Source organism: Silurus aristotelis (assembly GCF_946808225.1).
Source record: "Silurus aristotelis genome assembly, chromosome: 11".
Taxonomy (NCBI): Eukaryota; Metazoa; Chordata; class Actinopteri; order Siluriformes; family Siluridae; genus Silurus; species Silurus aristotelis.
The window spans coordinates 20,680,021-20,696,440 of record NC_139584.1 but is presented as its reverse complement, the minus strand read 5'-3'; the positions used below and the strand labels follow the sequence as shown (position 1 = coordinate 20,696,440).

The 16,420-nt window shown below is 36.1% G+C and overlaps 1 protein-coding gene across 1 annotated transcript in view; it reads left to right on the top strand.

Moving 5' to 3' along the window:
• Positions 1–16,386, top strand: part of LOC310733397 (piezo-type mechanosensitive ion channel component 2) — a 45,583-nt gene extending 29,197 nt beyond the window's left edge. The window contains exons 38-51 of the mRNA XM_083554636.1: positions 618–806; positions 6,040–6,245; positions 7,026–7,151; positions 8,045–8,192; positions 8,282–8,496; positions 9,141–9,299; positions 10,260–10,407; positions 10,765–10,953; positions 11,043–11,135; positions 11,531–11,700; positions 12,075–12,191; positions 13,603–13,682; positions 14,835–15,054; positions 15,782–16,386. Of these exons, the coding sequence (XP_083410762.1) occupies positions 618–806; positions 6,040–6,245; positions 7,026–7,151; positions 8,045–8,192; positions 8,282–8,496; positions 9,141–9,299; positions 10,260–10,407; positions 10,765–10,953; positions 11,043–11,135; positions 11,531–11,700; positions 12,075–12,191; positions 13,603–13,682; positions 14,835–15,054; positions 15,782–16,037 (2,316 nt within the window). The 3' untranslated portion in view covers positions 16,038–16,386. The remainder of the gene's footprint in view (positions 1–617; positions 807–6,039; positions 6,246–7,025; positions 7,152–8,044; positions 8,193–8,281; positions 8,497–9,140; positions 9,300–10,259; positions 10,408–10,764; positions 10,954–11,042; positions 11,136–11,530; positions 11,701–12,074; positions 12,192–13,602; positions 13,683–14,834; positions 15,055–15,781) is intronic.
• Positions 16,387–16,420: the final 34 nt, after the last annotated feature.

Genomic DNA, 16,420 nt, shown 5'->3' with positions numbered 1-16,420 from the left:
TTATATGCACTAATCCACACAAATAATTTATTATTATTTCATTAGAAAAATGCCCATTCTCTTCAATTATGAAGGTAAAAAGGGGTTGTATGTGAAGGTAACATAAGATTTATATTGTCTAATATTTCATTATTTTTCACCCAGTATCCCTTATGTACCGTAAATATGCGCCAATGTTAAAAAGGGATCTTATGTTTTTTACCGATCCTTGTTATAGCCATAAATCACTGCACAAAGATTTGCATGTGACTTACTGTCTGATAGTCTGCACTTAAATAATTGGTTATTCATTTATCCTTATTAAGCAGAGAAGCATGAAATGTCCATGACTGGAGATTTTTTTCTTTTACCACATAAATGAATTACTATTTTTTTTACAACATTATCTGTGTAAAGCTGCTTTGAGAAAATTTCCATTGTTAAAAGTGCTATACAAACAACAATTAATGGGATTGAATTGAGTAAATAACCATGCACTTTTTTTGGCTGTTTTTTGTTTTTTGAAGATGTTCTAAAGTGGTTCTGGTATAAGCTTAAATAAGGTAACAGTCACTATGGCTTGCTCTAAAGCAACATTAACATTAACATTTGCATCTCTCTTCATTATTTTCTCTCAGCTTACAGTGGTAGTGAAGTACTTCTTCCAGTTTGGCTTCTTTCCGTGGACTACCTCTGCATATCGTGGCATTAATGCTGACCGGCCATTTGCTCTGCCAAACATAATCGGAGTGGAAAAGAAAGACGGATATGTTCTGTTTGATCTTATTCAGCTTCTTGCTCTTTTCTTCCATCGTTCCATCCTTAAGGTGGTGCAGGCATTATATCTATTGATTACTTATATGAAAATGATCGCAATCTAGAATTGATTGCATGTAATTAAATGACATTTTTTTTAAGCTGAACAATTAAATCATTTATTACTTAGATAAAATAATAGATCAATTTATTTTTTTACATAATAAAGATATATCGAAAGTGTAGAACATTTCAATGATAGGCTTCCTAATTTAATACTGGCAGGCAAATGTTCAGACTCATCAAGAGTAGTTCTTGATATATTTGATTTCTTATGAGTTCTTGATATCACAGATAAACCAGGTGTCAGGAACCTGGAGTAAAACCTGGAATAAAACAAAGTGTCGTTTATTGATCTAGAAAAGGCAAAACACAACAGAGTAAGAAACAATAAACTTAACTGAGTCGTGCTTCACCTGAAGCATAGCTGGTAGCATGGGCAACTCACGCAGTCATAGGAACGGTAAGTAGTCCGGATGATCTATGGTGCGTAAACTGTAGATCAGACAGTGAATCAAGGGGGAAGAGGGACCTTATAAAGGGGACGGGTAAATGGAGGACGGGTGTAGGTGATTAGTAGGAGGGAGAGGCTGAGCGAGAGTGTTGAGCGTTGGAGGAAGACGTGACTGTTGGCTCTCTGACACACACACACCACTCGCATTTCAAGTCAAGTCAAGTCAATTCAAGTCAAGTCAAGTCAAGAGGCTTTTATTGTCATTTTTACTATACACGGTGGTACACAGTACACAGTAAAAACGAAACAACGTTCCTCCGGAACCCTGGTGCTACACTAAACAACAAAACAACAACAGCATAAAGCTACAACACAAACATAAAGTGCATTGAGTGCAACCTGGTGCAAACAGTGCAAACAAAAAACAGTACAGACAGACAGTGCAGACACAACACAAGACAAGACAAAAGACAAAAAACCAAGTATAGCGCCGACTAGTAAACCTGCTGTATACTTGATTATACAGTACTGTGTAAGGAGAAATGTAAAAACTATACCCAGGAGAGAATACAAACAGAACAATGTAGTGCAAAAAAACAGCAGCAAGGAGGTGCAAAGACAGCATGTAAACATTCTACTGTAATACAAAGGTGCAAAGACAGCATGTAAACATTCTACTGTAATACAAGGTGCGAGTATAAATAATAATAAATAGATAAATGGTGGTGGAGTGGATCGAGATGAGTGATGAGTGTGTTTAGTCCAGGTTGTACAGTTCAGTACACACATTTGAGTGAGTGTGTGTGTGTGTGTGTGTGTGTGAGTGAGTGAGTGTGTGCAAGTTCTGTTTCAGTTCTGTGTTTTAAGAAGCCTGATGGCTTGTGGAAAGAAACTGTTGCACAATCTTGTTGTTGCGGCCCGAATGCTTCGGAACCGTTTTCCTGATGGTAGGAGTGTGAAAAGTGTGTGTGACGGGTGTGTGCGATCGTCCACAATGCTGTGTGCTTTGCGGATGCAGCGTGTAGTGTAAATGTCCATGATAGAGGGGAGAGAGATTCCGATGATCTTCTCAGCTGTCCTCATTATCCTCTGTAGGGTCTTGCGATCCGAAACGGTGCAGTTCCCAAACAAGGCAGTGATGCAGCTGCTCAGGATGCTCTCAATGGTCCCTCTGTAGAACATGGTCAGGATGGGGGGAGGGAGGTGGGCTTTTGATTACACTTTTGTAACAGCTGTACGTTGTGTATCCATGCAAAGCCACATGTCCTATTTGTGTTCATGTTTTTGTCTGCTAGACAGGACTATACAAATTTGTGTATCTTGTATTAGAGCAGTTAAAATTTTGTGCTTTGAGTACAATTCTTTCATACTGACCACTGGATGTTTAACATGGCACCTCACGGCAAGGAATTATTTAAGGATTTAAGAATTTGAATTGTTGCTTTCCTCAAAGATGGTTTTAAGAGGATCGGTAACACCCTGAAACTGAGTTACAGTACAGTGGCCATGGTCACACAGAGGTTTTCCAAGATCCACTCGGAAGCACTCAGGTGCAAAAGTTGGCTTAGAAAAACAGATGCACAAGTGCTGCCAGCATTGCTTTAGAGTTTGCAGTAGCAGAAAGTCTGCTTGTCAGTGCTCAGACTATACGCCACACACTACAACAAGTCAGTTTGCATGGCCTTTGTCCCAGAGGCCTCTTCTGAAGCTTTTGAAACAGTTTGCTGAAGGCAAGACCTGTCCAAGAGCATGAATTCTCTGGAACCATGTTCTGTGATCTGATGAGATAAACTTGTTTTGCTCAGATTGAGTCCAGCATGTATGGCAATGCCCTAGTTAGAAGTACCAAAAAAAATTATGACTTGCCTACAGTCAAGCATAGTGGTGGTAGCATCTTGGTCTGGGGTTGCATGAGTCATGCATGAATACTGCTGGTATTGGGGGAGCTGCATTTAATTGAGGAAAACATGGATTCCAACATGTACTGTGATATTCTGAAGCAGAACATGATGCCTTCCCTTCAGAAACTGGACCAAATGGCATAATAATGACCCCAAACACACCACCAAGATAACAACTGCCGTGCTGATGAAGTTGAAGGTGAACGTGGTGGAGTGGTCAAGTATGTATTCAGACCTGAACACTATTAGGCACCTGTGGGGCATCCTCAAGTGGAAGGTGGAGACGTGCCATGTGTCTAATGTGTCATGCATCCATCAGCTCAGTGATGTTATTATTGAGGATGGAAGATCCCAGCAATAATCTGTGCAGCTCTGGTGAATTCCATTCCCAGGAGGAATAGGGCAGTGCTAGACAACAATGATGCTCACAAGATTTATTGATTTTGGAAACAGTTATGTATGTACTGTATATACTGCTATACAAGCTGCACATTGACTAATAAATATGCAAGTTTCACTTCTATAGTTATGTCATATTCATATCTATAGTAAAAGATATACTAAAATGGTTTCTAAAATGTGAGGGGTGTACTCACATTTGTGAGATACTGAATATAACCCAGGCATTAGGGTCGCACAAGCAAGCGCACTCTTCGTGCTGTTCCCAAGCATGGATCAATGGGGAGGGTTGCATTAGAAAGGGCATCAGTGTAAAACGTGCCAAATAAAATATGCAGATCACAAAACTAAATTTCATACCGGATATGTCAAGGCCCAGGTTAGCAATGACCACCAAAGGTACTGTTAGCCAACAGTGTAATTGGGCTACTGTTAGCCAAAGGAGGAGAAGGAGATGGGGAAGATATCTACAGAGACAGCAGGGAAGGAAGAAGTATAGAAGAGTGGAGGTTAGTGGTGGTGAAATAAGAAAATACAGGAAATCAAAAGGAGAAAGTGGTTGGTAGAACAGAATTTGGATCACCAGAGTGATGAAAAAAGTACAGGAGATGCAGCAGCAGGTGAAAAGGGATGTGGCAAAAGCAAAGAAAAAGGAATATCAGGAGCTGTATGAGTTGTTTGACACTAAGGAAGAAAATAAGGATTTGTAACGATTGGCGAAGCAGAGGGACCAAGCTGGGAAGGATGTGCTACAAGTTAGAGCAATAAAGGATGCAGAAGGAAATGTGTTGACTAGTGAGTAGAGTGTGTTTGAAAAGGGAAGAGAGTGTTTTAAGAAGCTGATGAATGAGGAAAATGAGATAGAGATTGTTGGATAATGTGGAGATGAAGTGAAGCAGGAAGTGGATAGGATTAGTAAGGAGGAAGTGAGAGCAGCGATTAAGAGGATGAAGAGTGGAAAGCCAGTTGGCCCAGATGACATACCGGTAAGAGAAGAGGTAAGCATCTGTGAGCAAAGGTGCAAAGGAAGAGCACCTCAGACGCATTATTTGCTTTGAGAATGTTGATGGAGAAGTATAGAAAAGGAGTTGCATTGTGTGTTTGTGGATTTAGAGAAAGCGTACGACAGGTGCCAAAAGAGGAGTTGTGGTATTGTATGAGGACGTCAGGTGTGGCAGAGAGGTATGTGAGGGTGGTGCAGGTGATGTATGAGGACAGTGTGACAGCAGTAAAGTGTGCAGTAGGAATGACAGACTGGTTCACGGTTAAAGTGCATCAAGGATCGGCTCTGAGCCCTTTCCTGTATGCAGTGGTAATGGACAGATTGACGGACGAGGACAGACAGGAGTCTCCATGGACAATGATGTTTGTGGATGATACCGTGATTTGTGATGAGAGTAGGTAGCAGGTTAGAAAAAACCTGGAGAGGTGGATGTATACACTAAAGAGAAGGATGAAAAATTTAAGTCAGTAGGAGTAAGACAGAGTACATGTGTGTGAATGAGAGAAAGGGCAGTGGAGTGGTGTGGTTGCAGGGAGAAGAGGTGGAGAAGGTGGAGGAGTTCAGGTACCTGGGCTCAACAGGGCAAAGTAATAGAGAGTGTGTTAGAAAGGTGAAGAAAAGAGTGCAGGCAGGGTGGAGTGGGCGGAGAAGAGTGGCAGGAGTGATTTGTGATAGAAGGGTATCTAAAAGAGTGATAGGGAAAGTTGATAGGACTGTGGGGGGACCTGCAATGTTGTTTGGTTGCATTGACAGTGGCATTGACTAAAAGACAGCAGGTGGACCTGGAGGTGGCAGAGCTGAAGATGCTGAGATTTTCATTGGGAGTGACGACGATGGACAGGATTAGAAATGAGTTTATTAGAGGGACTGAGCATGTAGGACGTTTTGGAGACAAGGTGAGGGAGGTGTGAGTGAGATTGTTAGGTCATGTTCAAATGAGGGACATGAAAAGAAGTAAAAGATGAGGAAGGTCAAGAAGGAGACGAGAAGTAGTTGGTTTAAAAGTGGCAGATGTATAGGACAGGGTAGTATAGAGGCTAATGATCCTGTGGTGACCCCTAATGGGAGCAGCCAAAAGAAGAAGAAGATTCCAAGACATTTGCACTGTTTGCAGTTTAAATGGTTTATTATGAAATTACTACAAAACAATTAAAAGTGTAAAGACAAAATAGGGTCAAAAACAAGCAGAGAGTAGGGCAAACCAGAACCAGAACACTAAACAGGATTAAGAAACCAGATTATTTTTCAGAAGATCAAGGCTTAAAACATTGTGTGCTAAGATATATGAGCCACCTGCTTCTCTTCTAGACCATAAATCTTAATGCACATGGAAAAGAACAAATTAAATTTGGTTCAAGAAAAATAAAAGTATGAATGAAAGCATTTAGAGTTCAAGCTTTTCACATGATTGTGTTTTGCAGCATGTTTGTCATGAATTAAAAAGCATAAGCAAAAGAGTAATAAGTTATGCTTGTTTCTTGTTGCAGTGTCATGGCCTTTGGGACAACAAAGAGGTGGAGATGCCTGACTTCCTTAAAAAACTGAAAAAGAAGGCAGAAAAGAACAGACAAAGTGGAGGGGCAAGAGGAGAAGAAGGAAATACCAAAACATTACTTGGAATCTTTTCTCTTCAGTCCTCCACTGCCAAGTTCTTTTTCAGACACAACAGAAAAGATTCTAAAGACCATGGGACGTGATATGCACTATAATGTTAAATAAATTTCTGCTTGTACAGTATTATTATTATTATTATTATTATTATTATTATTATTATTATTATTATTATTATTATTATTAGTAGTAGTAATTGTAGTAGTAGTAGTAATTGTAGTAGTAGTAGTAATTGTAGTAGTAGTAGTAATTGTAGTAGTAGTAGTAATTGTAGTAGTAGTAGTAACTGTAGTAGTAGTAGTAACTGTAGTAGTAGTAGTAATTGTAGTAGTAGTAGTAACTGTAGTAGTAGTAGTAATTGTAGTAGTAGTAGTAACTGTAGTAGTAGTAGTAGTCTTAGTATTATTATTTACTATCACTAGTAGCTACAGCATGTAGTGAAAAATCCATCCTGCAACACATTTAAAATCTTATATTTAAAAAGTGTGTGTGTGTGTGTGTGTGTGTGTGTGTGTGTGTGTGTGTGTGTGTGTGTGTGTGTGTGTGTTTGGTTTTGTGATTCATATGTTGAATGGCGCTAAAAGAGGCTGTGTGAAGTAATGATGTTCCTGGGAAAAATTTTATTTATACAATTAAATTATTATATTTTGCACCTATTATTTCTTGTGCACATAAACATTAAAAATATACAATGTTATAAAGCATGTGTAAAATATTGTAGATATTTGTTAAGAACTAAAAATTAATCCTAGACTTACTACAGAATACATAATGCTAAAAATGTTGCATACTAGCATTCAGGATTTTCTGCAAAACTAAAATGTAAAAATGTATCACTGCTGATATTTTCAACAGATGTTAGGCAGTTGAAGGAAAATCACCCAAGGAAGAAGAAACGCCATTCCAAAGCGCCTTTATCCAGAAAAGAGCAGATCAGAAAGCTGGTTAGAGAGAGAATGCTGGAAGCTAAGGCTGCTATCATAGAAGTGTAAGTAAAGTATACTGTAGTATTTCTTGCCAAAATATTTGTAATTAATAGCGTAGCAAAAAATATGAAAGATTTTTTGTTAACCCAAATGTACCCTTTTTAACGCATTCACACCTATATATATATATATATATATATATATATATATATATATATATATATATATATATATATATATATATATATATATATATATATGCACAAGTAAATGCTCATGTAAAGTGAAATATATGGGTAATGCTATTTGGATACAAAACTGAAAAAGAAGGCAGAATAGAACACTCTCGGTGAAACCTTCTAAACCCTCAGGCTATATCTAAATTCTTACATTGTGTATCTTTAAAACTTCCTTTCACTGGAACTTGTTCTGGCATGACAATGCTCCTGTGCACAGAGTAAAATAATAAAGACATGACCGGGCAACGCTGAATCGGGCACAGAGCCCTGACCTCAGTCCCACTAAACACCTTGGGATGAATTGAAACACTGACTTCACCCCAAACATCCGAATCTAAGCTCACGATGGCTAAAAAGACAGATCCTTACAGCCATTTTGTCATGGTCAGGTGTCCACAGACCTTTAGCCATATCTAATGAATGCAGTATATGTAAATATATGTAACTTATGTAGAAATACTTTTTAGTCAGTGTTTTTGTTATTAAAATGTTTGCCTTTCTGTTGTAATATTAAAACAATTGACAATGTGCTGATAGTATGTTCTAACATTTTGCTTTGTTAATTGTTTACATAATTATAAACATATTATCAAAGATAGTCAGATTTGTTAGAGTTACAGTTATATTGACTGATGGTTTCACTCCTGGCTGAATTGCTTTACATTTATTAACTAGTCTTTATTAGTCCAACAAGATTTCTCTTTCCATTCTTTTAGTGCACTACATGTGTATTTACCCATCAGGCAGTTTTTCTATGACATCATCCATCCTGAGTACAGCCCTGTTTGTGACGTATATGCTCTGATGTTCCTGATTGAAGTTGTAAACTTTATAATCATTATCTTCGGCTATTGGGCTTTTGGGGTAAGAGTATATGTCCATTTCAGTGTTTACATTTTCTTTTTTCATTTAATTTCTATATTTTAAATACAGTCTTGTGCTTATTTCAATAGAAACATTCGGCAGCAGCTGACATCACTGAATCCTTGTCAGAAGACCAAGTACCTGAGGCCTTCCTTGTCATGCTTCTCATCCAGTTTGCCACCATGGTCGTTGACCGCGCTGTCTATCTGAGGAAAACCTTGCTAGGCAAGTGTGTGTTCCAGGTAGTTTTAGTTTTTGGAATACACTTCTGGATGTTCTTCATACTGCCTGGGGTCACTGAGAGGTAAGTAGGTTTTACTCAAGCTTGGTCACAAATTTGTGATAAATACAGAAAATGGTTCGATTTAATGATACATTCTGGCATTCTGTAGCAGTTGTCTGAGGGAGAGTTTACAAATTTGTCTTCAATTTAATGTTTTACCTTAACACTCATACTGTTTGTAAGTCACACAGGCTTGCTTTTAATTTTGTGGTAATATCTTAGTTTGAATGAAACACAAGGGTTTTATGATAATGGCTGAAATCAGACAATTTTATTAGTACTTAGTACTAATTAGTTCTAGTAATTTTAATCTAAATGATAATTTAATTGAATTTAGTGTATACTAAATTTTTTAATATTTCTTTTATCATATATATATATATATATATAATAAAAAAATATTAAAAAATGTATTATTATTAAATTATCATTTAGATTAAAATTACTAGAACTAATTAGTACTAAGTACTAATAAAATTGTCTGATTTCAGCCATTATCATAAAACCCTTGTATTATTCCACTTCAAATTGCCTAATTTCACACAAGATATAAATGGGTGAAATAAACATTTGTTTTGTAGCTGGTCTTGAATTTGCATGTGAGTACTTGTGGCAAGTAGATTCAAATGTGTCTAAATTGCTAAATCAACTGTCTTTTGTTGCAGGAGGTTTAACAGGAACCATGTTGCACAGCTGTGGTACTTTGTGAAATGTATCTACTTCGGCTTGTCAGCATACCAGATAAAATGTGGCTATCCGAATCGAGTCCTGGGCAATTTCCTCACTAAGAACTACAACTACATCAATCTCTTTCTCTTTCAGGGGTTAGTGATGGTCACTGTTATAGGATACCACAAATTATTTGAATGTTTTTGGAAAGTTAAATTATTATAGCCAGGTTTTTTTTTTTTACTCATAAAACAAATCTTAATATTTCAAATGCTATCTGAGATGTTTGTAAAGTTCATCAATAGATTTACTTAAATATTTTATTAACAGAAGCATAGCATCCTACATTTTTTCATTTTAGGTGAGGCAGAAAAATCAATGCAGCTAATTAAATGCATAATTCAGAGTGTGTGTATACCGCTACAAAACAATTATATGACATGAACCATATATGCAATTTTGGCTGATCATTTCCTATATATATATATATATATATATATATATATATATATATATATATATATATATATATATATATATATATATATATATATAGGAAATGATCAGCCAAAATGATCAAACACATATATATATATATATATATATATATATATATATATATATATATATATATATATATATATATATATATATATATATATATATATATTCTTCTTCTTTTTTCCTTCACTGACTGATCCTTGTTTTTAAAACCTGCATGAACAGGAGCCGTTCAGGTTGTTGTAAAAACTTCTTATTGAAGAACATACATTTCTACATTATTTTTATATTGCATACATTTAGGAATATACAAAAGAAGATATACAGAATGTAACATAAGATATATATATTTGTTTCATTAGGAAATACTACCGTTGTAATTCCACTTTACACATTTTTGCCATTGTTTGGCAAAGATTGGTTGACCAAATCAGAAGGAATGGCAAATTGCTATTTGCAGAAAATGTACTGAAAATTATGCTGTTTTTTTTTTTTAGCCTTATATAAATATCTCCTAAACTTTATTCTAAAACTATTTAAAATGTACATACATTCCTTTTTATCATGTTTAATGTTTTATTATCCTTTTTCCTATATTTTTCTTGCTTACACAGCTTTAGAATGGTTCCTTTTTTGACCGAACTGCGGGCTGTGATGGACTGGGTATGGACAGACACCACTCTCAGCTTGTCTAGCTGGATTTGTGTGGAGGACATTTATGCCAACATATTCATCCTGAAGTGCTGGCGGGAGTCTGAGAAGGTAAAACAAATGTCACAAATATATCCCTAATTCTCAAAACCACTACTGCTTAATGAACTTTGCCATATGCTGTAGGTCTATTTATCTTAAATTAAGATTTCATTTGCCACATACACAACCATACCATACACAGTGTGACATGCAGTAAATAGTTTGATCAGGTGTTTAGTTTTCTAATATGTTTAAGATAAATACCAGAATTGCAAGTAATCTATTTATTCATCTTTATAATATGTAAATTCAGATCAAATAAAATTTGATTAATTAGATTTGATTAAACTTAAATACACCATTTGTGAATAGTTACGTAATATTAATTCATTGTAAATTAAAATTTTCCTCTTTCTATTGCTATAGAAATATCCTCACACTCCTGGACAGAAAAAAAACAAAGTGGTCAAATATGGCATGGGTGGTGTGATCATATTTTCCCTTATCTGCATTGTCTGGTTTCCTCTTCTCTTCATGTCACTGGTCAAATCAGTGGCTGGAGTAACCAATCAACCTTTAGATGTTTCCATCCAACTTAGCATATCAGGATATGAGGTTGGTGATTTGACTTTGTTTTAATAATTCTTTCTAAAAGTGTATTACTGAAGCATTTCCTCATTATTATATTTATCTTGTTTTTTTAGCCTTTGTTTACCATGAGTGCCCAAGAACAGAATCTAGTGCCTTTTTCTGAAGCTGCATACCAAAAGATGACAAATGTTTATGCAACTTACCCGGTAAAGTCACTTAACACAACATATCTTTTTATGCTAATAGTAATTATAATAATTGGTCAGGTTTTTTTTTTCAAGTGAGTCAGTTCTTAACTTAAATCTCAGTGCCAAATGGTTACATATAGCAAATGTTTTATTTATTTGTAGGCTCTGAGGAATGCTCAAAAGGAATATGCAAAAAACTATTAAGAGTTCAAAGTTTTCTCAATCTAGAGGCAATAAGAAGAGTGAAACAAGCATTCCTTGCCTTATTGTTCTCCACTCTGATTTAAAAATGATTAATTAATTTTTATAATATTTTAAAGCTTTTAAGTGAAGCAGCTCAGAAAAGGAGACTGTATAAAGTTTGTATAATAAAATCCTTATTTGATTCTTCTTTTATCTCTTTCCTTAAACAGTCTGCAATGCAGTTTATAGTTAACTACATGGCAGAGGATATAGTAACAGCAAAGATTAAAAGTGATGCCAGTTTGCTGTGGAGTATCAGTCCAGCTAGCCATGAAGCCATGATTCGTGAGCTCAGCAATTCTTCACACATTTACATTACCATGCAATGGACCTTACTGAGGTACACACACACACACACACACACACACACACACACACACACACACACACACACACACACACCTTTCTCTTAGTATCCTTGTGAGGACCTTATTCTACAATAAATATTAGTGTAGCCAATAGGTGCTATGCCTTCAACTAAATCTAATTGTTACTCTGACCTCAGTAGCTAAAAAAAAAAAAAATAAATAAATGTCAGATATTTCTATCCTAATGTTTCTATTCTTTATTAAGACATAAATCCATATATACACACACACACACACACACACACACACACACACACACACACACACACACACACACACACACACAGACACAAACCCGTTTTGACCCAACCTGATAGCGGCAACATTTTTTTTGTGTTATTGACAGAAATGCATCCCTTTCGATGAATGCAGAGACGATAGGTGAACACACTGTGAAGTATAAGGACAAAGTCTTGCAAGATAACCTTGTGCAAATGCTTAATGGGACACGCACCCAACCTGTGTAAGTGTTCACAAACATAATTCTATCAAAATTTTAATTTTATTGATTATATACATAAGCACACACATTTAGTTCTATTTGGGTGGGAAGGAGAAGAGGAAAATATACACAATATATATTCTGGAAGAAAATTTATATCTTATTTCTTCATTTGGCAGATGCCCTTATCCACAGCGAATTACGACTAAGCAGGAAAGGTTAAGGGCCTTGCTTAAGGGCCCAGCAGTGGCAGCTTGGTGACGGTGGGATTTGAACTTGTGACCTTTCAATCCAAAGTCCAATGTGTGACCTTCCGATTCAAAGTCCAATGCCTTAACCAATAAGCTACCACCTCCCAGTTATTGCCATCCCTCATTATCTAGAAACTAAAAAATGTCTATCCACATAAGGCTGGGCAATGCTATGCAACAGGAGCAATCAGGTCTAATGAAACACTTTGACAATGGCTCTGAAGATTTTATCCCCATATCTAACAGAAGTAATTGTACCAATGGCTAGCATGTGGAGATCTATTCAAGCCTTCGAGGATATTTCTCCCTAGACTAAGTGTTCATGCTGGCCAGTGTTGCAGGCAGCATATGGTTCTCCATGGCATCTTCAGACTCTTTTACGTTTGTCACATGTGTTCAGTGTGAACTTGTTCTCATCCGTGAAGAGAACGGTGCGTCAATGGCAGATCTGCCAATTCTGGTGTTCTCTGGCAAACGCCAATCAAGCTGCGTGATGCTAGGCTGTGAACATAGGGCCCACTAGAGGATATCTTGCCTGCTGCTGGGTTGTTGCCCTTCAATGGCCCTGTTCAGCTCTCCTTGTGTATGTTCTCTCTCCCAATATCTTCTCCATGATCTTGGAACTGTGATAGGAGACACACCAAACTCCCTTGTGACAATATATGTATATAGGCTATTCTAGAGGAGCTGGACTACCTGTGCAACCTGACCGGGTTGTAGGTATAAGTTCATGCTACAGGGACCCTAACAACACACAGCACTAGAGATAGTTAGAAAGGATAAAGAGAGCAATTGTCTGTGGCCACCACCTGCAAATCCATCCCCGGCACTGCATGCTGACAGACTGCAGGTCAAGATCCTTAGTGTGTATTGTGCACTGAGCTGATAGAGAGCCTATCCTGCATGGTGCTGTTCCACTCGGCTGTGGGTTTTCTGTGGGTTTTATATATAATATATATATATATATATATATATATATATATATATATATATATATATATATATATATATATATATATATATATATATATGCCATGTAAACTAACCACCCCCCCCCCAATTAATAAATTAATAAATTAAGGACTTTTCTGTGTTCATCATTATTTGCAAATGTTTAACCTGCACAATTGCTATTCTTAAGCAAATGACAATTTTGCAATGCATCTTGTGATTTATTTCAGGATCATTGAAAACCTGATGCCTAAATATATCAGAGGACCATCAGGACCAGAAGCGAAAATGGCACACAGACTTATTGTTGGCAAGTTATTTATATTGTAATAAATAGTAGGCAATAGTACACTTGTGCTAATGTTATGCCTTAATATAAATTACATTCTTTAACATATACTTGCTGTATTTTGACCTGTAATTTTAATAATAATAAAAAATACCAGCATGTTATCCTTTTTCAGTTTGATCATGATAATCACACACGCACACACCACAAATGGTGTGCTCGGAATTATTTTAAAAACCGAAAGTCAGTGCTGTCATTAAGACAGAGGAACAGTTTTAAAAAGTTGCGTTATTCCAACTAAAAGTTGTGGCATGATCATGAAAATTGCTATCACCAAAAGTTCCCATTACAGAGACACACCCAAGTTAAATCAAACCTGTGATTTCTGCAAAATGCCAGTTTACATTGGGTGGTGAAGACTTAATATGATAATATTAATCTTATTCTTAATATGCCAAATATCTGTACTTTCTACTTCATGCATTTTCAAACCAGGCTTGTTAGTTAGCTTAAACCCTATTTGATGACAGAATCAATATTTTTTCTTCCCATCCCCTTCCCGTTTTCAGCCTATCAACCTATATCTTGTCATTGCATGGCTTTTTCATTTTACCACTGGTGAATTATTTCCTGGTTATCACACACCAAAGATGTGGGCTAGTAACGTGGATGAGACAGAGGGACTCAGTGATGTAAACATGACTGAGAACAGAGACATTCCTGATCACCTGATCATCATCATCTTTTCTCTGCTTGTGTTTTATTTATGGTGGATGTTCAGCCTGGATACATTCATTATATATTTTTAAATTATTTTGTATTAAAATATTAATATAATGTTAGGTCCTGTTACCAGCGTGACACTAAAACATGTAGTAGTAATGGCTACTTTTTTACTTAAGTACATGTCAGAGCCAAGACTTCTTTACTTTAACTTGAGTGAAAAAGTATAGTCAGTACTTCAACTTTTACCAGAGCCTCTTAAAATATAAGTATCTGTACTTCTATTTGAGTCAAGAATGTGTGTACCTTTGCCATCTCTACCATACACCATGGTGATAATACTGTATTATATATTTATACTACTACTATTTATAAATACTACTATTTATATAATAAGTATTCGCAAATGCATGCAATAATGACCTACAGCTGTAATAAACTGCTTCACAGAACATTCTGATCGCTCAGATGACCATCATTTGGTCTTCTTCCGTCCCCTGTCCATCAAACTGAAGCAAGCCAATAGTAGCACAGAGGGAAGTGGGCCTTACTGGTGGGTGGTAGAGGAGTGCAGTCCAGAACGTCCAATAACCAGATGCCAGAACATTGAAATTGTGGTCTTCAATGATAAAGTCAGTCCATCCAGCCTGGGCTTCTTAGCTGGATATGGGTAAGAAGGCTGTTCATATTCTGTTACAGTACAATCGCTAAGTATATTATATGTTAATAATTATGATTTATGGTAATAGAGCTTTTATTTTTAGGTTTTAATCTAACAACTTTTATTTAACTGTCATTTTAACACACTTTATTTTGGAATATGCCACCTTGTTTGCTTTTGATGCATTCTTGAGAATATTTAGTAACCTTCTTAGCATTTTTATATTATTTCATTCAATTATGATGAAAAGTATATGTTAAGAAATTTAGAATAATTAAAAAATGTATAGTGTAAGTAATAAAGACTGGAGGTTGTAATCTAAGTGCACACAATTAAGTACAGACTGTTTAGCCTAAATAACATGCACTTTTTTTGCAAATTTCTTATTTTTGAGTCTGATTATACTTTCCTTCTGTAGCCATGCCTGTTCACCCTGTTTTGAATAGTTTGTGCTCTAGTAGCTCTAGTCTTGTAATTGGTCATTTTCACTGATCTGTGGAGAAACTTCTCAGCAGTTTTTCTTGGTTTTACTTAATAATTATTCTGCCTTGTTCTTTCGGGTGGTCATTTTTTTAAGTTTTCTTAAAATATCCTAAATTTTTTAGTTACTATTTACTAGTTGGTTCCAAGTTAATTTACAGTGGATGAATATACTGTAATTTTAAATAGATGAGTGCATGAAATTACACTGAAAATATGTTTGCAAGTTGACTCATGTGTCTTGTGTGTTGTACAGAATAGTGGGTCTGTACATGTCCGTGGTGCTGGTGATTGGTAAGTTTGTACGCGAATTCTTCAACGGAATATCTCGCTCCATAATGTTTGAGGAACTACCAAATGTGGACCGTGTGCTCAAACTGTGCACTGACATCTTTGTTGTTCGGGAGACGGGCGAGATGGAACTGGAGGAGCAACTGTTTGAGAAACTCATCTTTTTATACCGATCACCCGAAACCATGATCAAAATGACCAGGGAAAAGAAAACAGACTAGTCTACTTTTTGAGGGCTTACTCCGATTTTTTATATTATACCAGGATAAGAGTGTTGTTCTTTTCCCTTAATTAAGTTCTGCCTATTTAAATACTTGTCTACCCAATGCCATGTATTATCAGTGTTTAACCTTTGAGCATGAAATTCTTTCAAATTCTTCTTTGTACTTTCAATATATGACATAAAATGGTGTGTATGAAAAAAACATCCAGGGTACAGCAGTAATCAAATATACTTTTTGTGTGCTGCAACTTGGTATCTTTGTGGGTAAGACTTATATCAGAACGTAAATATAAATCATGATTTCCAGAATAGGAGCATCATAAAAGCATTTCAGACATATTTTTTTAGGGAGGTCTGAAACCCTATCTTACTCTCTTTAGT